The 24018-nt window shown below is 35.4% G+C and overlaps 1 protein-coding gene across 3 annotated transcripts in view; it reads left to right on the top strand.

Annotated features, from left to right (window-relative positions):
- COL11A1 (collagen type XI alpha 1 chain) overlaps nucleotides 1–24018 on the top strand; it is a gene marked incomplete at both ends in the record, with an annotated part of 131075 nt that overhangs the window by 15186 nt on the left and 91871 nt on the right. For all 3 annotated transcript variants that reach the window (XM_082286734.1, XM_082286736.1, XM_082286735.1), the window contains 4 exons: nucleotides 472–639; nucleotides 4625–4838; nucleotides 7256–7418; nucleotides 19917–20045. In XM_082286734.1, the coding sequence (XP_082142860.1) occupies nucleotides 472–639; nucleotides 4625–4838; nucleotides 7256–7418; nucleotides 19917–20045 (674 nt within the window). The remainder of the gene's footprint in view (nucleotides 1–471; nucleotides 640–4624; nucleotides 4839–7255; nucleotides 7419–19916; nucleotides 20046–24018) is intronic.

The following is a 24018-nucleotide window of genomic DNA, read 5'->3' on the forward strand; positions in this document are numbered from 1 at the left end:
GAAAGCAGTTATATGTAATCAGAATGTATTTTAATGTTAGCAACAGAAAATTTGTGGTAGCAGATTATCAGTAGCTATTCAATGCTTCTGAAAGTTTTGTGCAAACTTTGAAAATCAGTTCCACTTCTCAGAAATCACTCATTAAAAGCATGTATTGGAAGTTTCAATCAGCAAGATCCTCAGCATTTGCAAATGGTGATTTTCAGTGTGTAGTCAAGTAGTTTGAAAATCTGATCATAAAAATCACATTTGATGGGATGAACTCTTACATATTTAAAAATGCATAATTCTGTTAAAATAATATTATGGTATAGGAATAATGTGCAATAAGTCAAAATAGGATGCAGCTACTGCTCTGATTAGACACATACTTTTGCAAAGGAATTAAAGCCTTTTTGGAGGCTGCATACCATAGACATGCAAGATGAGTAATCCTTTTTGTTGTTTGTTGTTTTTTTTTAACCTTGTCAGCTGAACCCGTTGATGTGCTAAAAGCATTAGAATTTCACAATTCTCCAGAAGGAGTAACAAGAACAGCAGGATTTTGCACAAACAGAAGGAATTCAAAAGGATCGGATGTTGCTTACAGAGTTTCAAAAACTGCACAGCTGAGTGCCCCAACAAAACAGCTGTACCCAGGTAAGATTGGCAGAAAGCTGTTATTTTTGTACATTACCTTGCTGCCTATGTTTTCATGGTCTCTAAAGCACAGCATGTGGTCTGTTATCAATAGCACAAAACACTTCTGTTGTCCCCACAGTTGGGCCTGCATATGAATGGCAGGATGGGCTCTCTATCCACCAAATAAGTTGGTTTTTATTGGCTTCAGTTATAAAGCTCTTTGTGAAATTCTGTCACTGCTGAAATTGACTTGTAAGTCGTACTACCTGTTCTCTCATGGTGCTTATTTGGTGGCTTTGGCAAGTGTTCTCCTGTTTTGGTAGTGCATTTAAGAGCAGTAGTAGTTCCTGGAGTAATGCTGCAGTGGTAGAAATGAGTTGTGGTTGGCCATTGCAAAATCATTTCCAGAAGTACCATCTGTTAAGAATTACTTCAGAATATCTGGGTATTTGGGGGACTAAACAAGGCTAGTTGTGGATAGCTGGTAATGTGATTCCATCTTCTCTCAGGTTTCTCTAAAATGGAATAGTCAAATTTTGGGAAAGATTCTTTGGATGTTACTGAGAGACTTTTATTCCATTATTTTACTGTCACTTGTCACTTGACTCAAACTGTTGAGGAAAATTATAGTAAGAATATTAAAACCCAAAATCATTGAAGATTTAAATTTTCGGTTTTGACACATTTGTAGAGTTTGACCAAGTCATACAGAATACATACAGGTAAGAAGTGGCAAAGAAAAATACTTTCTTTTTTTTTGTCCTTCAGAGCAGCAATCATAGATACCACTCAGATCTAGAAAAGGATAAAACGCGCTTTATTTTCTAGTAATGTGTTCCCAGAGCAACGTGAGAAACAGCTATAACAGTTCAAGAGTAACTTATATGTTCCCTTAATTCATCACTTATTATTTATGGAAGAAGATCAAAGCAAAATTCACTACAGATATAATATTTATATTATTTTTTAACACAGTTCCTTGGGTTTGAATTTATCCTCTCAACTAAGTTGAATAGAAAATGTCCTGCTGTCCTTTACATTAGTAAAAATCCATCAAAACAATTTTTTGGAGGTGATTATGGTAATTACTTCCTTTTCAATCTTGTGGAACAGGTGTTCTTTCTCCTCACCAGAAGAAATCCTTGTATTTCAGATTATTCCTAAAGAAATTTGAGTGAGCACGTCCCTTTTTCTTAGTGCTCTGTAGCAGTGGAAAGACTACCAAAGATTTCCAAGATAAAATCAAGTTCTGAGATATCACTTCAGATAAACAATACAAGTTGTAACACATCCCATCTTTGCTTTCATCTAACTCCTGTAACTCATCAGGAAGTACAATATATCCAGCAATTTATCCATCTTTTAAAAAATGAGTTTAATATTATTTACCAACTTCCCAGAATGTAATGGACTCTGATTTCACTGACTAGAAGACATTATATGGTTGTAATATGTAAACTGCTTAGATTTTTGTTATACTGTTGTTGTACATGCTCTTAGTTATCTTTTACAAAAGCATGAAGGAATGATAACCCAAATATATAAAAATATTTTTCTAGATATTTTCCCTCCAATTCTTACTGTTATTTATTATTCAAATAGGACCATTCCAACTAACAAGAAATTTAAAAGCATTTGAGAAGGCTCTGATATGTATTCCAGATGTGTGTCCAAGAACTGTGTATGTGTATAGTTTTATATGTTAGATGCAATATATACAGTTTTACACGTTTAAATGTCATTTATTTTTTGGCTTTTTCAATCACAACTGTGTTTGGAGGAATTTTTTTATGATTACCCAAAGTAGATTCAAGATAAAACATTTGGGAATATTATGTCGTAGCAGTGATGACAGAAACTACTGAACTGAGACACGTGACTCATTTTCAGTCACCTTTCTTAGCTCACTTTTATTCCCCCTCAGATGTTAAGTCTAGACAAGCTGAGTTATTATCACCTGCCTTAAGCATTTTCAACATATCTTTCAGATTAACAGTGCAGGTAGGGCAAGTGCTCAGTGCTTTTCAGATAGTTTCTTTGGCCTTTGTTGACAGTCATCTTCTCTCTCGTCCATTTTTTTGTCATCTATTTGCTCTGACATTAGAAGGTATAGTGTACAGTTTAACTTACCCTGTCATGAAAAATCTTTACCAACAACTCACCAGAGTAAATGAAATGTTTCCTATCTGTTGAGTTTTGATCCCTTCAAAATAAGATGTCAAAATGATGTATAAGCATAGTCTATATTGCTACAGTGTTTCAACAAGCTTCCATAAATAGTTAAAAAAAGAAAGCACAAAAAGTATCATTGCAGCAGACAATATAAAAAATATAAGAATAGGGGGTTCTGGTTTAAAAGGATGGTATGTCACTTAAAGAGCAAGGAAAATTCTACGCATTTTGTTTACATATTGCAATTCAAGAAGTAAAAACTTGTCTTCATGGAATAATCTAGGATCTTTGGAGTTTTCCCACAATATCTGTCTTGGAAACAATCTTATATTTTCTCTGTTGGAAGAAGAAATTCAAAAATCAGAGTTTGATGAATTCTTACATGCTTTAATTCATTAGAAAACCACAAGATATTATTTTATTAAAGCTTGTTCTATTATTATATTAAAATGCTTAAGAACATTTATCCACTCTCCTGCACACAAAGCTGCAGCTATATTCATTGCCAATGTTATTATTAGATTCTCATCTATTTCTTGCATGTCAAATTGCAGATGAAGCCACATAGATCCAGAGCATATTCTGGATTTTAGAACCTCAGTCTTACACTTTGTTTGTTAAGCCTAGTAGAGTTTCATATCAAGTGAAATGCAGATTTACCACAACATTCAACAGGAGCAGTACTTCAGTACTTCCTTTATAAGCAATATCTTCCTTTATAAGCTATATTTTCAATTTTGTTTAGTTTTAGTTGTAAAGGTGGAAACAGTGTTTGATATATCATCTCTACTTCAAAGACAAGGCATCAGGGAATAAATGAAAATTAATATTCTTTGATTTTGCTTAAATCTCCCGTTAAATAGAATTAGTCATGTATTTTTTCAATGTTATGCACAATGTAATTCTAGAAAGACCCAAATATATATTGTGGGAGAGAAACTAAAATAAATTTTTATCAAGGGCTATTGAAGTACCCCGGAGTCTTACTTGCTATGGTACTGATGCTTATTATGTTGAGTGAAATTGTAGTGCACAATTTTAAATTAGAAGATTGCTTAGCAGAAGATGAATTTAAAAAGCAATGAATGTGAAACTACGCTGGTTCTTTCATAGCTTGTGTTATTGCATGAATTCACAATAGATTTAGAGCACCTCTCCTACAAAGACAGGCTGAGAGAGCTGGGCTTGTTCAGCCTGGAGGAAAGAAGGCTCTGAGAAGATCCCATTATGGGGGGGGGGGATCCTTCAGTAACCTTTAAGTATTCTTGAGCCTTTCAGTATTTAAAGGGGCTAAAAAAGAGGAATGGGGACTATTTACATGGGCAGATAGTGATAGGACAAGGGGGAATGGCTTCAAAGTAAAAGAGGAGAGAGTAGTATTGGATGTTACAAAGAAATTCTTTACTCAGAGAGTGATGAGGCACTGGAACAGATTGCCCAGAGAAGTTGTGGATGCCCAAGCCTGAAAGTGTTCAAGGCCAGCTTGGATGAGGCCCTGAGCAACCTAGTGTGTGGCATCCCCGCCATGTCAGGAGGCTGCACATGGTCAGTTTTAAGGTCCCTTTCAACCCAAACTGTTCTATGATTGTATGATTTACAAGTTTTGTTTTTAAGAACCATTAAGGTATACCTTTCAGAAATTAAAGTGAGACCAGAAAGAAAAAAAGACATAGAAAATGTTCCTAATATAATTTTTTATGTATTCATTTTTGAGAATTAGAAAACCCCTGCTATTTGTATGCTGGATCCTATGTGCTTATAGAAAAAAAGTAATGTAAAAATGGTTTCATTTTTTCTGAATTTATAGTTGTATATATCACTTTGTTTACAGGTGGAGGTTTTCCAGAAGATTTTTCAATATTAATGACAGTAAAACCTAAAAAGGGTATTCAGTCTTTCCTTTTGTCTATCTACAATGAGCAAGGAATTCAACAAGTAGGTGTTGAAGTTGGTAGATCCCCTGTCTTTCTATTTGAAGACCAAAATGGAAAACCTGCTCCAGAAGACTATCCTCTTTTCAGAACAGTCAACATTGCTGACGGCAAGTAAGTGTAAAATTTTAAAATGGAAAGCACATTGCAGACCATTGTATAGGTGATTATGGTATTTATAAACAGTTTTCTTAAATATTTAAGTCAGTAACATGGTTTCTAGCTAGTTGGACTGGTGTAGTACAAAGTTAGAGAAGCTTTGAAGCATAATAAAGTTCCAGCTCCAAATGGTGTATACAGCTGTAAATGAAACAAACCACCTTTCTTATCTGCCATTTTTATAACTCGAGAGTGAGGAAATAATCAGAGAAGTTAAACCCACTCAAATTAAACCTGTGAAGATTCTTCCTTTGCAATATAGAGTCTCACTAAAAGAATTGTCTGGTCCATTTGAAGGTGGTAGGCAGAGTGAAGACAAGTTGACAAAACAGCACAGAATTTCTTCTATCCCAAGCCAAAACAGCTGATAAATAAAATGGCTTAAGATATGTATGTATAAGGAAATCCTATGTATAAGGAAATCCTATGTATAAGGAAATCAGGAAAGAATAAGGTGAACAATTAATCCCAAGTGCTGCAAGGATTCATACTGCACCCCCAGTAAAGGAATTAATCTCAAACACCTGTTTCATCAGTAATACAGTTGTTAATTTTTTGTAGCTTTGTAGACAAGCAGTCATTCTCCGGGAATGTCATTCTGGTGCTTGTAAAAGGACACTCATTCTTTCAAAGGCTTTTTATTGTGCTGCAGCCCAAGAGAAGCAGCCATTGTCTTCAAAGATAGACAAAAATAAATTTTACTAGAGCAAAAGGAAACAACTCAGTGAGGAAGGGCAAAAACTGAACTATAATGAAATATGATTATAAAGCAATAAAGAAGGAAAGAAAAAGAAAAAACCCAATTGTCTCCTTTTGCCTAGTATTACCAGACAATGGAATTAAATGATGAAACCTAGACTTGATTCATTTCCCTAGCAGAAGGAGTGATAAACAAAGCAGCATTTTTTTTAATGGACTTTTGCTAAATAACAAAGTTGTGACATAGAATTTCACCTAAAAATGTTGATAAACTGGCAAAAATGAAGAAATAAAAATGAACTTGGTTTGGTACGATTTCCTACAGCGAGACTATAGAGCTTCTGAATCAACTGGAGTCAATCCTATCCAAAGTGAGCTATGATTTCATGCTTTCAGCTTCTACACACTTTCAAAAGACAAGCCAACAATGTTTTTCTGACTCGGCTATTTTATGAAGGATCTGGGACAACAATCTTCATCTCAAACTGAGATATATTTAAAAAGTGTGAATAATGTAATGTGCCTGAGGATGCATGGCCAGTTTGCTTTTATAATGATAATGTTTAACAGGATTCCAGAGAAAACATGGAATTATAGTTCTGGCTCAGTGACACTGTTTAGCAGTCAGATTCCATTAGCTTCAAGGTGTTCCTTTTGATACACAGAAGCTCTTTTTAACAATGATCTAAGCTTTCTCTCTGATTCAGGCAACCCTAATGCCACAAATGCCAACTAAAATAATTTGATTCCAGCCTTCCTCTTACCAGTCACTAGTATGACATACTTTACACTTTTTTCCCTGGTCTATCAAAGATTCTTTAACATTTTGCTTCATGCTGGATTACAGAGTGGTCTGCTGATGTTCTTAAATATTTGTCATAGCAGAGAGGCTCACTAAATTAATGTGGTCTGTCATGATTATTGATAAAGTCTCATAAAGAACATAGTAGTGTAGGGCAAATCATACAAAATTTTATTCTCAGATATCTCTAAAATAAAGTCACTTGTCAGTACTCTGAATCACTTCCTTCACTGGTGACTATTATGTAGGCAGGGCTATTGTTGCAGGAATAGTGCCAAGTATTTGTAAATATATTTGTCTGGGAAAGCATCTATGTTGGAGCTGTTGCATGTATTTGAAAAATCTCTATATCTATGGAATACCTTCAAATAAACAAAAGAACATGGTAAAATTTTGGTGGTTGATCACACCAAAAAAAATAGTAGATTTTAAATAATAAATAATAACCTGCTGGGTTAATTATATTTGTATAAGTAATTTGGAAAATCAAACGTTCATAGAAAAGAATCTGCTGTCAGATCATTTAATCCATTAAAATGTAAACAATGCACTGGCTTCTAATTCAAGTTTGGTGATGTTCTCTGGTTAAAGCTGTAGGGAAGATCAGCTTGAGCTTCACCTTACAGAGGGTGTTCACAAGGAGCTTTGGGTCAGATTCCTTTGTGCTGAGGGACAGAATGCATACCACAAATAGTGAAAACACTGTGTACATTGGAGTATGTATAAAAGAAGGAAATAAAGGGAGACATTTAAAATTTTATCTGTGAATTAATTGGTGCACCATCTGCTATATACTGATTTGATGAGAACGCAATGACCTAGTTTTAAAAACATAAGCTGCAGTAGAATTTTATTGGATTTTTTTTAATAGGTGGCATCGAGTAGCTATCAGTGTGGAGAAAAAGAGTGTTACAATGATTGTTGACTGTAACAAAAAAACTACAAAACCACTTGACAGAAGTGACAAAACAGTTGTGGACACCAATGGCATCACTGTCTTTGGAACCAGGATTCTGGATGAAGAAGTTTTTGAGGTACAGATCAATAATGAACAAATGCAATTGAGTTATTTTGTATTAAGTGAGGTGCTTAATGCAAACCAGAATAATCTTTTAGGTCAAATGCTGGTATAATATAGAAACTTTGATTTATAGAACTTGTTACAGTAGGCTGAAATAAAAGAGAAGTAAAACAGGGTAGTGTATTGTTGGAAGATTTGATGCATTTTTCTGTCCTTTTTGTTGTATCTGGAAGGCAGTTGCTTTTTTTGTCTTTCTGCCTAATATTGAGATACTTGATATATTTGGGAGAATTAATCAGGGACAGTTGTGTAGTATGACACTGAATCATTTTACTTTTGTCTCTCTTAAACATTTGCAAATATTTGTGTATGCTAACAGTATCTGAGAGAAGGGGAGAAGGACCTGGAAAGTTTTCTGTGTAATATGAATCCGTTATAGTGTTTATCCCACTTATTACTCTTTCCAGTAAATGGAACATACTTTGGCAATAAGGACATATATGTTTCCATCGTTTACTGGCCAAGAAGTACATATAGGAAGGGTAAAATGCCTTTAAGGAAGTATGTAACTGCCAGTCAGGAGGCCTTTCTGGGTAGAATCCTTATGTCAGCAATTATTTTTACAGACTAATTATGACGCTTCTTAGATCTACACTACTGAGTTTCTTCTATAACAATGTTATACAATGGTTAAAATTGAAAAATTTAAAAATGAAAAATGAGAAATTACAGATTGGTGGTTATTTCATCTACAGAACATCTGTGCTCTATAAATGGTTTTCATCCTAGCTTTAAGCAGAACATATGCTGGAGAAGGTGCATAGATATCAAGAGGAGAAATATGAATTTTGAGTGTAACATTGTGGCATTGTTATCTTTGTTTTCCATGGACATGATGAACTTTGATTTCCATGGACATGATGAATTTCTGGGGTGGTTTACTGGATCAATCAGTATGATATGTTTGGTATTTGCAGCCTAATTCACCTGTAGTCCCCAAGAGAGTTTGAACATCTGAGGAACATTATTTTCCGTTTGAAGGTGTATTCCACAGATGCCTCTCTCTGGGATGGGACAAAGGTTTTTGGTCTCCTCATCGGATAATTACTTTAAATTTTCATTTGTTTTTTTTCTTAGGTGAGAAACCGGGTTCCCCAATATATGGTTTTGACAAAAAGGCAAAAATGTGTGCAATATGAATATGCATAAGCAAAAAAGAATTCAGAGAAAAATAAAATTAGATAAACTGATTTTTTTTTTAGTGTTTTCCATGTGATTTTAGATTATAATAGAAACTAAGGCAACAGGGCCTGGCTTGTTCTTGCAAAATTTGTAGCCATTTAAAAAGCTGTCGAGGAGGAAAATGCACAATAACTAAGCATTGATGTTTGGTTTGTTTAACTCAGTACAATCACTAAATAAAAATATCTGTCTGAACTTTCAGAGGTGCTGAAATGATCAAACATAGCTGTTTGGAAATAATTTTTTATGATATGTGCATAAAGGGAGATATTTATTTTATCATTTACATTAAAAGATGGGAAGAGATGTGGTAGAATGCAATATTTTTTTGGTGAGCAACTGTTGGAAGAGCCAATAAGGTTGGAGTGAGACATAGCTTAGCAAATTGAAATTAGCACTTAAATCAGAATTACCAGACAACTGAAGAAACTCAAAAATAACCCTGCATTTTTCTTGAAGTCAAACTTGTGTGACATCAACATGGACACAAGGATATAACTTTAACAGAATTTGCTAGAATGAGTTAAAATTACTTTTGTCCAAGCATGTTGTCACTTGTGGAAGGATGGAAAAGGAAGGTAGTGGTAGCTGCTTCTCAGACAAATATTTTTTCTGAAATCTCATGCACTGACATGGCAAGTCAGTGCTTCAATTCCAGCTGAGACACACTAAGAAAGAGGCCTTGGACTCACAAAAGAAATTGTGCAGCTGTCTGTAACATCATTTTAGAGGCTGAATCTTAACATTCAGTACTGAGAACAGCAACATTTCTACCTTTTCTAGCCTCACTGTACATTTCTGGATTTCTTCAGTGATTAGGTTTTCTTAAAGTGCACCTCTTCTCTCTTTTTTTATTCAGAAAAATCAGTTACCGTCTTGTAAGGCTGGTCTTGAAATTAAGGGGGGGTTAGATTAAGTGTGAAGTCTTACTTAAATTAGAAGCTTGCAATCCTTGCTTTTGGGATAGGTTTCTGCTTTCTCTTTTACTGTACAGTAACCATGGATTAATTTATACCTGTGTTCATTTACCTGAATCTGTAGGTAAAAACGTGCATGTTGAAATTAGAACGTACCTCAGAAGTTTAAACAAAATACTGGGCCATATACATTTTTAATGGATCATAGAATCATAGACCATCCTGAGCTGGAATCCACAAGGATCATCGTGGCCAACTCCTGGCCCTGCACAGGCCAGACTGCCCAGGAATCACACCATGTGCCTCAGAGCATTGTCCAAATGCTTTTTGAACTCTGCCAGGCTGGTGCTGTGACCACTTCCCTGGGGAGCCTGTGACAGTGCCCAACCACCCTCTGGGTGAAGAAACTTTTCCTGATATCCAGCCTAAACCTCCCCTGACACAGCTCCATGCCATTCCCTCGGGTCCTATCACTGTGACCACAGAGATCAGTGCCTGCCCCTTCCTCTTCCCCTCTCAAGGAAGTTGCAGACTGCGATGAAGTCTCACCTCTGTCTCCTCTTCTCTAGGGTGAACAAGCCAAGTGACCTCTGTCCTAAGTCTGGCCAAACAAAACATAATCTGGTTCATTTTGAGTTTGTCTACTGTTTTTCTACTCTAAACAGCATTCTTCTTGTTTTATTTACAAGAATTTATCCATCCCTTAGTTACTGCTGCTACAATTTCTAAAGTTTGGTGCTGTTTCCTGAAATCTGTCTCTCCTTGAGAGTGTCGTGATTGTGTGTTAAATGTTCTGGTTTTCTCATTCATGGCAGCTCAGAGTGACATTTGGTGATTTCATGGGTCTCCTTGTTAGTATTTCTGTGTTTTGAACCCTGCTGTTTCTTGAGACCACAATAGTCACTGAAGATACACATAACACAATGTGTCCTATTCTGTGTGCAGGAAATTCCTGAAGTTATCTAGTCATGACATTAGATTTAACTGTTTAAGGCTTAAAACTGCATACGGCAGACTTTTCATACGACATTTATAGCTTTTGTTAGCTTAAATGTAGGAAGCCCCTAAAGACAAATACCTTTTGTAATCCACAGCTCACAGTGTCTGAAGGATTAATATTGTATCTATGCATCACAGAGGCCGTTATATCTTGGGTAATAATGATATTATTTTTACTCATAGTAAGCCAATGATTTGGTTGCAGGAGCAGTGGAGCACTCTTCAGTCTCCTCAGACTGAATGGATATTTAAAATGTGGAAATAATAACCTGTAGATAAATATAATGAAGTCTTACACTTCCGTGACCTACTAATTGAAGATGATAGTGTTTCTTTTTGGTCTTGAACGAAGGTATGCAGCATAACACAACTGCACCAAACCCAGCTGCATCTCTAAGGTAACTCACTCCCACTGAAAGCAGAGTTCAGCCCTGTCAGAATCAGTGCTGTGAACAATTAGATACATCCTATGTTCCTGTTCCCTTAGAAGGTGCATCTAAGCCTCTCTGAACTCTGGTGTACACAAATGAGTCCAAAACAGCTATTATTATATTACATTTTTCTGTCCTCCTCACAACTTGATTGTATCTTTTGAAGAAGGAATTACTCTTTCAGTCATATTGCTCTAACATATTTGCATGGATCATTCATTTAGAATCTTCAGAATAAATATTGTTCATGTGAAGAATGTTTCACACTTACTTTAAAACAATGTTACATCCCAGTGGCTCAAATAGTCTTCTTTTTTTCTAATTGTGTTATTTTAAGTTTGCAATACAAGATTTAACTAAATTAAGTTCTTGACCATTTCCTTTTCTTTTTTTTTTTTGTTCTTAATATTGACCTCCATTTTCTAGGCAGTTGTCCTATCCTTGTTCTGATTCTGGTAGTCTGACTATTACTAATGCAAGAATATGTTATAGCACACTGGGAAATTTTAAGTGCGTACATTTTAATCGATGTTACATGACCTAATGACATAACTTCCCTATGAAAATCAGTATTTTCTGAGTAAATAAGCATACTGGGTGTCCAGAGATCAAATAGATCACTGAAAGAAGGAAAGGGCTGATTAGTGTCCTAAGAACACGATAAATGGCTGCCAAATTCACTGGTTCTGTATATCCAAAACACACAATATTCTTTGGTAAGTTTACCTACTGGTGCTAAAGCTAAGAGGCATTTTATTTAGCAGTGCTGTTAGAAAGATTCTGGTTTAGCTTTAAAAGCAAATATAAAGTATTTTCTAAATCTAGTGGGGTGTTGTGTGTTTTATATGAGAAAATTCCAATTTGGAGTTGCCTGCTGTTCATTCCTGAATATAAGTGCTAATCTGAGGTTTTATGATATTGTGCTTTTTTAATACGGACATCAGTATCATGTTAAAAACAAGACAGTGAATTCAAGCAAGCACTAAGCATCAGGTGCATACAAATGATGAGAAGCAAATCATAAACCATGAATGCATCTTGAAATAATAAAATTATGCTGTCTAGAAACTGTATTATTATTAACTGCCAAATTATGAGACCTTCATTTGCACTGCTAAGCCCTTGCTCACTGAAGTGAATCTTTTGGTATCACTGGGACCAATTTGTAAATGCTTGTTTTTGAAAGACTGTCACAACATTCCTCAAACTTTTGCATGTGTCTTTTGAAATTATTGTCTTCTGTGTTTTCAAATACATATTGCAAGAACAGCTGGTTTGTAAGTGCTTGCTGCAAAAAAGAGAATTCCCAAAATGCAAACCAAAAAAAAAGAAAAAGAAAAAGAATGTCAAAAAGAGTGAGATGCTTGTACATGGGTGCATGGCACCTAGTAAAAGAATTTTGAATTGTATCCATAGAAATATATTTGTAGCTTAAATGTTTTATAAATAATAGGGATCTTTTCATTCTTTGCCAGCTTTAAGGATTTGTCACTCCTCATTTAGTACTATTGGTGTGAACAATACAAATTTTTTATAAGTGTTTTATAATGTTAATAACTAAGAGAGTTTTATGCAGATGTTTCCCTATAGACACCTTTTTTCCTTCAAAACCAATACCGTAATTTTTTAGGCACTTTGCTTTAAATGAGTATAACAAGACAAAACCTGATGTATAAGACTCTCATTTAAAGCCAACGAAAGCTTTAACAGCACAGAGTTTGTGGATTAAATCCTTGCAGTAATACTTGTTAATAAAGGGTTTAGATTTTGATATTAGTCATGAACCTGTTCTCATGAAAAAAGCCCTAATACACTTGTGTACAGCATGGGATTCCTTTAAAAAGCCTGAGTGAGCAGCTGGAGATAGACTGAGAATGCCTTGGCAGCAGTGTGGTTTAGCTGCAGACAAGGACCCATCCCTCACATATCTGTAAGCATGGGAAGCCCCAGAGTGCAAGTGCAGACAGGAGCAGAATGGGTATTTGAGCAAATGTGAGCTTTACTGAGCGTTCAGCTTTGCTGTACAGCTAAAGTAGAACAGAGAAGCCAGCCCAAGGCAAAGTGCCCCCCAGCATGGGGTGTGAACGAGGCGTCCTCACTATCCTCTGCTTCACACTGCCCTGTGGAGCTGCAGCACCAGCTCATGGAGACACTGCCAAAATTTTTCCCATTATAGTAATTTAGTAATTGCTGCTGACCCACTGACTATCTGTCAGACTAAAGAGAAATGTTTAATGTTCCAGGAAAAAATACTTACAATCAACCTTTTAGATATCAACACCAGAGTAACTGGCCAATGTGAGCACTGAGAAGTAAAAAGAAACCCAACACAAAAAAAAAAAAGTAAAGCAAAGCAGACAATTTTTCCATTTCAGAGGCAACTAATAAAAAACCAGCATTTCATACAAAAGCTTTCTATTTGGCTTTTTTTGTTTTTCTTTATTTTTTTTTATCTCAAAGAATGGTGATTGGGTGTTTATTAATTTTTTATAGTATTTCCAAACAAATTTTTGATCAATGAACAAAAGTAAATCTAGTTTCCCTTCCTTATTTTTGGAAGCAGGAGGTAGAGAGAAGAAGAAAGCAAAGTTCTGGTAATTCATTGGAATTCAAGTTCATTTTCAAGGAATGTTCCCAAGAAACAGAGGAATGGTCATTTGACTAAACTGTCTGTAATTACATTAAAAATTAACAACCTGGGATCAAAAAATGCAGCATGCTGCATCAGCTTCAAAATAATTAACAGATAGGATTTATTATCACCTCATTTTTTATTGTGTCTAATACATTTCAGTTTTAAACAACAGTTGTAAATAAGGTTTCAAAAGACATGAAAATGTAAAAGATTTGCAGATCTTTTATCTAGAAATAGGATGTCCTTGGGCACACGTGCGTGCCTGTGTCTATGTACACTTGCTGTTATATAGTCATTGTAGTAAAATCTAATCTCTCAGCCAAGAATTGCAGTTGACTTTGTGAACAGCTATGTTATGAAGGTTAAAAATTATAATTGGTATATCAACCTATTTCTTAACCAAGCTGAATTTATCCTTCTATAAGCATGGTATTTCAAAGAATCAAGAAGACATTGATTTCTGTGGAAACTTTGACCCGTACAGTATTCTGCTTTCACAATTTATTGCTTTTACAGTGCTTCAGTCTGGCAGGCTCTAAACATCTTTCTCTAGCTATATTATGCAATGGGCCCGGGTTATGGAATATTATATTAAAAGCTCCTGGAATTCCTCAATCCCTCAGATCTTTGCAGGAAGATTAAATGAATTCTGCAGCAGGTTTTTCTAAATTCTACAGTAATAATATCCATGCTGTCTAGACTTTTGTTCTTTGGAGTCTGTAGCTGTACTATCACATAACTAATTAGAGAAAGTTGGCACAAAATGCCCAGGTTAGGGTATTTGTGCTGATTTCTGCTGCTCTATTGAAAAATTCACTTTGTACTTTTTGGGCTTTAGCTGTAATATGAAAATGAAAGATACTGATTTTGTTATGAGTTGATTTAGTGCCTAGCATTGGTTTTGCTTTGCTTTTCTCAGCATTTATGTAAATATCTTTAAAATATAATTATCCTTATAAGCACATAAGAGGTACTAAGTTTATCCAGTGTGAATCAGGAAGATGGTATTTTGCTAATTCTAACCCTCACACTCTAGTTGTAGAAAGTATTTTTGAACCTTTAATAAATAAATTAGGCATTTAAGTTGTTGCTGGGGTTTTTTTTGGTTTGTTGTTTTGATTTTTTTTTTCCTGCACAGCTTCTGAAGTAATGCTTACCTGCAATTCCCTGGACAAAATCACTTTCACCTGGCAGGGTTATTTTTTTATTAAGATTCTTGTAAGAGAGATATCCCAAAATCTGCCTCTGAACTGCGGAGTTTCTTGTAGAACTAAGGAACTAGACCATAAAATTTTACATACTGGAAGAAAACATTATTTCTGCACTGATTTCTTTGTACAGTGCCCTTACAGCCTTCTAAGAATTCCTACTTTTGCCTTTTTAACAATGTGGCAGTTGATAGTGGAGGTGTCTTTTCTCAATGATAGAAATTCTAGGTAATAAATAGACTATAAATTGACTACTTTTATGGTTGTAATTCTCTAATGCACCATATTTAGAAAGCATTAGTAAGATTACCTAGTTAAAAGGAAAAGAAAATGTTTCAAGAAGGCATATAATATCTACAACTTTTTATGAAGTCAGTTAAGGTAATAAGCCACCATTAGCATTTATCGATATAATGAAAAAATAATTAATCCTTACTAGTCAGACCTTTGATGATTTATATCATTGAGAAAATCTGACACCATATCTAACTGGAAATTTTCTTTGTTCCTATTTCTGCTGTGGAATCCAATTTTTGGAAGACTCCAAAAATTTGGAATCACATGTAGAAATTATTACCATGAGGCTAACTTAAGCAGTAATTACATAAAGATATAGCCAAAATTGGAAAGAGAACTTGTATGTTTACTGCTTTCCTGCAAATTTGGTCTCCATTTCCTTTTTTGTTACTCAACACTGCATTTTTCTAGTGTTGCACTGTTTTCGTATCAAAGCTATTTTTCCAGTGCAGATACCCCACCTTGTGCGTTACCACTTTGTGTTTTTCAATCAGTCCTGGAAGTGTACATACACATATATTTTCTTATTCCAGGACGTCACTGTGGAATGTCTGTGAGATTCACAGAGGAATTTTCAAAGAGTGAATTCATCACACACATTTGTGTGCTCCTTGTAGTAGAACAGTTGATGTGAGTAAATGTCTGGGCAGTTGTTCCAGCAGGCAGGAATTCTATTGGTTTGAGCATATTGTCCTTGTAGCTCTCTAGCCTGGTTCTCCACATTTGCTCTGGCATGCAACAAAGTGAATATTTCCTCAATCAAAATAACTCCTTTTAGTAGTCTTGGAGGATTCTGCAAAGAATAACTTATTTGGTGGAGTACCTTTTAGAAGAAATCCTTCCGTACCATGTTTTCATGCTAGGCATAATTGATGGACAAGATATTTCATGATTCTCAGGCAGCTTTTATCATATAACCATGAGGCTGATTGAAAAGTCTCTGATTTTAATTATGAGCATATCCCCAAAATAGAGAGGAATGAAAATGTTCATAAACTTTACTTGTTTTTATTCCATATTTCAATGAATTATTGAACTGTACCTTGCCTTTTGTGAGTTATATGTTGGCTTTGACAACAACTTAGTGCCTTTTTCAGTAAAGAATTTAGGATCCAAACTAAATATCAAGATTTAAAATTGATCTACTTTACTTCCGGGTGGTACTTGTATGCTTAATGGTAGAAAACATACCTTGTTGGATGTTCTCCACCAACTCTGGGCAACTAAGACGTAGCTCTCATCTTTCTTATCCCTAATGAGCAAGTTATATTAAACATCTGACAAATCCCTGGTTAAAATACATTGGTTTAAGTGTTATCCAGGGTAAAAAAAATTGTTACAAGGCAGTAGGTTATTCTTCTATTATGATTCTCAAAGGTGAAATAGGCTTTTAGAGCTTTTTGGGGCAAGTTAAGCATGCACTTTGTTACAAGTATTAATATGAAAATGTGGCTGCGTGTGTCTGCCTGACACCTCACCACACGTTCTCTGCATCTCCCTTCTGCTATCATCCACTTACCTCTGACACCAAAGCATGGTGGACAACTGGCTCAGCAGAGACATGAAAGGCTTTACTTCTATAACATGTTAGATATCAACTTCCAACTTTGTGAAATTGCCTGAGCAGTCTTTGCCAACAGATGTGGTCATGTAAGTTTCATAGAGATGGAAGAACTAGTCTACATAGACAGTTGCCTTTTGTGCTTTCTTTTTTTCTCCTTGCACTTTTCAGAGTATTTTAAGGATGCTCAAGTGTATTTGTACATTTTGATCTATTTTTCTTTCTCCTGCTCCATCTTTGCTCCCTCTCTTGCTTTCATCATTCTACCCTGAGACTTCCTTTTTTCCTGAAATTTTTGTATAAGAAAAATGGTATGACATATGCATATATATTTAGATACCTCAGTATTGTTTTACAGATCAGCTATTGGAATACTTAATAACACATAATTCAGAGTTCTCAGGATTTGTGCAGGTAGATCTTTAAGTGCCTCATTTATGACTCCAGGTCATAAAATATGACCAGATTATTTGTAGGTTATTTGCTAGGAACTTTATAAAATTCTATTTTGGTCTCACAAAATCAAGCAGCTGAAATCAAAGAATGTGTTTGTAAAGACTGAAGTTATTCTGTGAAAATTTTTCAAAGCGAAAGGGTATTTGTCCAACAAATACCTTAGAATGGTAATTAAATCACAATAATGAAATCTGCAATAATGCGTGTGGAACTTCATGGGCTGAGATGATTCACCTGATCTGAAAGGAAAGCTCTTTGACTGCTGTTACAGCATGGCCAATACTTCACAGAACAAAATTCTCAGAGAAACAATTTAATTAGCAAAGACAGAAAATAAAAACAGAAAATAGAAGATGAAAATGGATAATTTTCTGGAAATATTTTTATAGCACATCTTGAAGGAAAAAGAGGGAAACTAACATTTGGGATTCCAAATGTACAATCAATCAGTTCCTCAGTAAACTTCTCTCACATGAATAGCCAGTAGCAATTTATGTATTCTATAAAAATTTATGTATTCTGTGTAGGATTTCTGAGGGCCTCCCTCTATGTGGACCTATGACAGGCAGACGGGCAGAGCTGGGAAGTACAGTCAATGGATCAGGAACAGCTTTAACCAATTTAGGAATGTTCAAGCCAAGTGGTAACAGCATACCAAGTGCTTCTTGCAAACACACAATCCAGCAAAACTCAGTGCCAAAATTCCATGGCATTCAAGACCAGCACAACACTCCAGAGTACTGGCTGCATTCCTGGAGCTGGGTTCTTTTAGGCTCTCTGACTAAACAGTAGTTTCAGGAGCCGTTTGGGCATGGCTCCTGCTGGCTGGCACACTGCAGACATGGAGATCTGTCCAGGCGCTTCAGACAGCCAGGACTGCTCAGGGCCAAAGACCAAGACCATGACTTGAACTCAGCAGGGTGAGGGCAGAGGTTCTACACATCCACCTATAGATTGCTCAAAAGGGTTGCTTATATCTTTTGTCTTGCAGTTGCTTATTCTCTCCCATTTTTTCTTCTGCCTCACTTAATTTTAATGTGGTTGGTGAAAGAGAAAGGGCAGAGCATTCCAGAAACACGTTGCTGGAGATGGCAGATGCGTAGCTCAGGCTGACAGTGACTGTACAAAACCTCTCAAAGCACTCTAGCTCTTGAGGCGGTCATGTAAGAAATCAAAGGGGGAATTTTTCTGTATGTATAGCAGGTTTTGTAAGATGCCCAAATCAGGAAGCGTTAATGAATTAAGGAAAATAAAGGAGACAGTACAGAACTGCTGACAGAGAAACAAACTGCTGCACTTGTAGTATTTCTGGAAGCTTAGAAAAAAATATTCTGTGTCTAAATTAATCTGAGACACACATGAGACTATAAGGTAAAGTGAGCTGAGAGTACTGTAAAAAGCAGACTTGTAACATACAGCCATTATGTGCTCTGAAACTATGTCCTACTTTATGCCTGAAAAATTAGTAAAAAGGTTGTAGAACTAGGAAAATTACAGATTATTGTTTGATTTATTTTTTTCAGTTTGAAGACATTTGCTTATGTCTCTGTTTTTTCATTTTGAAAGGAAGGAATGTTACAATTATTATTAACTATTTTAAAATATTCTCCAATTTTCTTAATTTGTTAAAGGTTACTGTTATGATAGATGTAAAGTGATCCTGGAGATACTTGAGAGAATTGTGAGTTTTCCCAGCTGTAGATTTTCATCAGTTATTATATCTTCTCTTTAACGACAAAGCAAGCACAGGTATACTAACAAAGGTATTAATTTGTCCTTATTTTGGGTAAAACCAAAATAAAATTATGTTCAAAGTATATAAAAGCTTAAAAATCACCCCCTTGTGGGGAAATAGTGAGAGATTGAAATTAATGGATTTTGACCAAGAATATGTGCCAATTTCCAACAAACTTATTTTTATGTGAGCATAAGAAGCTCCTGGATGAGAAAATTTATAGTGGAAATGTTGGCAAGAATTTACCTAATGCTGCTTAAATAGTACCACTATGTTAAGGAATATGCTGGATACCAGACAGCTTTCTGTGGAAAATGATAAACATGCAAGGTCTCTGTAGGGGATCTCAGCAGAGCAATTTTTATTATCCAGAATAGTGGGTCTCTTTCTGTGATGTTGCTTTTATGCATGATATATGGGAATAGAGGCAAAACCAACATTTTTTAGAAATTAATTTTTTTTTTAACACATTCTGTAGTGTGTATTTACACAGTGCTTTTACTTAATTATGTTTTATTCAAATAACTGTCTCTGGTACAGACTATTTTATTTTATTTTATTTTATTTTATTTTATTTTATTTCATTGTCTCCTTTGAGAATGCATATGTGATGCAAACTCAGAATTATACTGTTGATCACTTGCATGCTGAGCTGCATGCTGGTAATAGGAAGTGCCCTGAATTAAATCTTAGGAATTTAGACCGATTCCAGTGAAGAAGTAAACAAACAGCATGAAAATCACAGATCAGAAGGTGCACCTTCCCACTCTCTCCTTTCAAAACCAGACATGATTTTAAGCCAGAATTTTGCACCTAAGTGCATTTGGACTTAATTTGCATTGTTTTGCCGTGTGAACAATAGTTGTTTTCCATAATAGCAGCAGAAATTAAGTGGATATGTTATTTATAACATATGGAAATATGTAAGTATTATGTGCCTGGTTTTGTTTCTGAATGTGAACACTGTACTTCTGATGAACTGTAGACTACCTTTGGTTTTGTTATTTAATCTGCATATGCTTTCCTGTAGGGTGAGATCCAGCAGCTGTTGATTATAGCTGATCCCAGAGCTGCATTTGACTATTGTGAGCATTATAGCCCAGACTGTGACTCCCCAGTGCCCAATGCTGCTCAAGCTCAAGATCCTCGAGTTGATGAGGTGAGTAATCACTCATGTAGTACTGGATTTATTGCACATTAGTGGTTGTGTTGGAGAAAAGTTACCCAAGGAGCACTTCCAGCTAAATGGCATGCATTGTTCTAGTGGTGAAGGAAGCAGGTTGCAGGAGTGAATTCATTTTTGCTGGGAGGGGGTAGAAATGCTCTGTTCATTTTCACTCATTTATGTTAAGCATTTGAAGGAATCTATCACCCTGGTGGTATTTGAACAACCAGCATTTTCAATGAAGTTAAACTGTACTTCTTTTAAAAAATTATAGCAGTATGAGTTTGTCAACTCGTGCACATTTGTTCTTCCTGTATGTTTATAATTTCACTGATGCTAGGTATCAACAAATGCCACATTTGAAAGACGTGGGAGCTTTGAGTCTTCTACAATTGTAAAAATCTTCTGTTAAAAGAGCCATGTGTTTTAATGAGCTGCGTGCACAAATGCATGTGCGCACAAAAGGATTTCAGCCAGTTCTACTCACAGGAGGTAAACCAACAGGAACAAAACAGAGTAGGAATTTTTCCCAGAAACATGAAGGATATTTAGAGAAACCATTAGTCACTGTAGCCAGTTCTCACAGCCATAAACTGAGTAATTCACCCAGGTCAAGGTAGTTCCTCAGATTAGACCTCTGAGCACTTGTATGTATTGCTGTACACATTCTAAGTGCTTGCCTTGGACAGTGTAAAGTGAAAAGCTTTTCCAAAGTGTAACAAGTCAAAAATGAACTTAGTTCTGGACAGCTGATATGCACACCATGTGTGATCCAACTGGTTATTACTACTGATTGCTCAAGAGATCAGCATTAAAACTTGCTGAATTGTTCTTAGATGTCTGTTTTAAGCCTGTTTTGGGACTGAATTTTTCTTAAACACATGGTAGTTTTGTTTGTTGTTACTATTTATTGTATCTGACTGAAAATTATGTCAGCAGGAGACAAAGGCCCATAGAGTGCAGAACTTCTTTCAGAGGAACTCCCTCCTACATGCATTACATCTGAGGTGTAGTTCAAGGTGTGTCAAGTCACCTACACACAGGCGGAGGCCTTTACACTGCATTACAGTGTGTGGAGTTTGGTCTTTTCAGGAGCACCCCATAGGACATTCTGTCTGTGTGCCTGGATACCTGGATCTCCATATTCCAAACCAGAACAGATGGAAAGCATATTGCTGGTAATTTATGGAAAGATGAAAAGAGATAGCAAGACCTACATTTTTTTTTTTCTTTATTAAGTTTCAAAAAAAATTTAAATTTTGCTTTGGAAATTTCCTGAGCTTTGCTGCTATTTGGTTGCTCTTGGCTTTAGTGCTTTTTAATATGTTTTTCAAAGGCCTATTTTTCCCCCTTGGTAACACACAGAGTTTGTGGGAGTACCTACAGAGAAAAAAGTAAAATCAAAGATCTTAATTCATAATGTAACATTTTAAAATAAATTTGAAAACAAATTGAAAAGCACTAAATGATTAATAAAATGGAGAACTGCCATTTCCTTTTCCTTTTTTTTATTGCTGAGAGTGGTGATTGGATTATTTTTCTTAGCTTTCTGACCTAAGACACAATTTCCTTGTTGCTCTCCTTGAGTTTATATCACTTTGCATAAATATTCCCAGTGAAGTCAATAGATCTCTTTAATGTGTAATAGTAATCTAAAATACTTCCATCAGCAATGCTACCTATGTGATAAATATGCAATAGAATAAATGACTGATTGAATTTATAGAATTATAGAATTGTCTACTGAATAGTAAAAAACCAGCTTGTTAAGGCAGGATACTTTGTTATCTTGTGAGTTACAGCCTGTCAAATCACACAGATAATTTATTTTAAGGAAATAAATGGCAAGTTTTATTTAGGTACTGGAAGAAGTTATAGAAGATAGCAACGCTGATTTTTGTAAACTGTAATTGCAAAATTAAATAAGTTCAAAGATAAAAATATATTTGCAGATAGTCTATAATGAAAACGATTATTTTAAAATGCTTGATTACATGTTTTGAAGAGATTACACCTTTGATTAGTGATATCTGATAGAATTTGTAGGCTTAGACTTTTGCAAAGTTTCTGACTTGTTAATTTATGTTATTTTAATTTAAAAACAAAGGTGTGGTAAAGTATCTGACAAAGAGATTCAAATATGAGTGCCTTATTTCAGAAATCACTATAAACAATGATTTGTCACTGAATTAAAGTTGTAGTCGAGTTTCTTAGTAATTGTGCTAGAAATAAAGAAATGTGTATGAAATGGGTGGCATTAAAATTTGTCAGATTCACGATACTGCTGAGCAGTAAACAGTGACGGTAACAAAGGCGATGTTACACACATACAAGCCAAAGAAATAACTGCAGGGCAAACATAATGAACTCAGAAGCACACTGCAATAACAGTCTGCTTGCATGTGGTAACAGAAGAACCTTTCATCTGCAGCAGATTGTCCCCATCTGGGGGCTTTGTTGGCTGCTGTATCAGTGAAAGCAATTTGAGGGGTACATGGTTTACCAGACTGGGATACTAATAATGCTGAAAGCCAGCATGGAAAGACTACTGTTTAGCTTGATTGGTTTCATGGTTTGATCTTCAATGTTTTCACACAAACTCTTGTGGTAGGAAGAGGGAAGAGAGAAATCTGGGCGAAAGGCTAGGCAGGATTGTGTCTTCAGAGTCTGGATTAAACCAGCAGAAACTGGAAATATATGTTGGACACTAGCCTCAAAATATTCTGGTTATTAAAGAAGGGAAGGAGTTTTTCCCAAAATAATACTGTGCATGTCTTGGTTTTTAAATAGAGTAGGAATACAGACGCAATATTGCCTCTGCATGCTGCCACTTGAAACATAACTGAATCATCACATATGTTGCTCACTTACCATGTCAGAGACCCATAACAAAAAGAAAGTACTGGCTGCAGACAAATGGGATAGAGGGTGAAGAAAGATAGATAAATTCAGTTAGGAAAATATCTATTGAAACTTTTAAGAAAGAAAGAAGAAATTACCAAAATGGTGAATCTCTAGATATCTTCAAGCCAATGGTAGAAACCTTTCTGAAAGTTTTGGGAAATGTTATTCATACTTTAGTTGACTCTGTTTCAGAGTGACCATAGGAAGTTTTGAAGCCTGCAAGTGCACAAGAGTTAGCCAATAGTCCCTTCTGGCCTTACAGTTCTGAGTCTTTGAATTATTGCAGACCAGAATAAGAAACTGATACTTGGCTTAAAAGTAAATTAATATTTCTGAGCCTATTAATATGTGTCTCTAGCACTGATTACAAAACCCAAAGGAAGTGGTTGACTTTTCATCAGTAAAATAGAAAATTATGTTCGTGAAGCTGCATATAGGAAGATGAATAGGATTTCTCTTGAAATTGCACACTTTTGTAGTCTCCTGGCAAGTTCACGGCCTAGGAAGGCATTCACTCTGAAAAGCTGGATTATTTTTAGACGACTAAAGAAGCATCTAGAGAGAAGGATTTAGGTGAAAAGATACTGGTTTAAACGCATAAGTACTTTGTTTAACTGAGTGTAATCCTCATTGATCTAGGCAGTGCTTCTTTCTCCAAAGGAGCAAATAATCAAATATCCAGCATTTTAGGTTTGGGACATTTCTTTCAATAGCAGTGCTGATTTAAATGAGTCGTTTTCTGAATTTATTTCCACCCTATGCCCTCTTTCCAGTTCAGCTGGTGGAATTGTTTATGTGTTTGTTGTGGGAAGGGTCTAAGACTTCACCTGGACTAAAAATAATTACCAACCATAAAATGGGAAAAATTATGGAATATATTGTGGTGAGTTTCCATTAAATGAGCCTGAGAATGCATGTCACATCACTGCAACATCAGGAATGAAATATTTGCTTTTTAAAATGTTTAAGTTTTTCTCAAGGCCTTAAGACCTTCACTGTGCTCTTGTATGTAAATTTACTGGAAACTGATTTATAATCAAATTGTCTTTACTAATGATACCTT

The sequence above is a fragment of the Coloeus monedula genome (genome assembly GCF_965178545.1).
Source record: "Coloeus monedula genome assembly, chromosome: 9".
Lineage (NCBI taxonomy): Eukaryota > Metazoa > Chordata > Aves > Passeriformes > Corvidae > Coloeus > Coloeus monedula.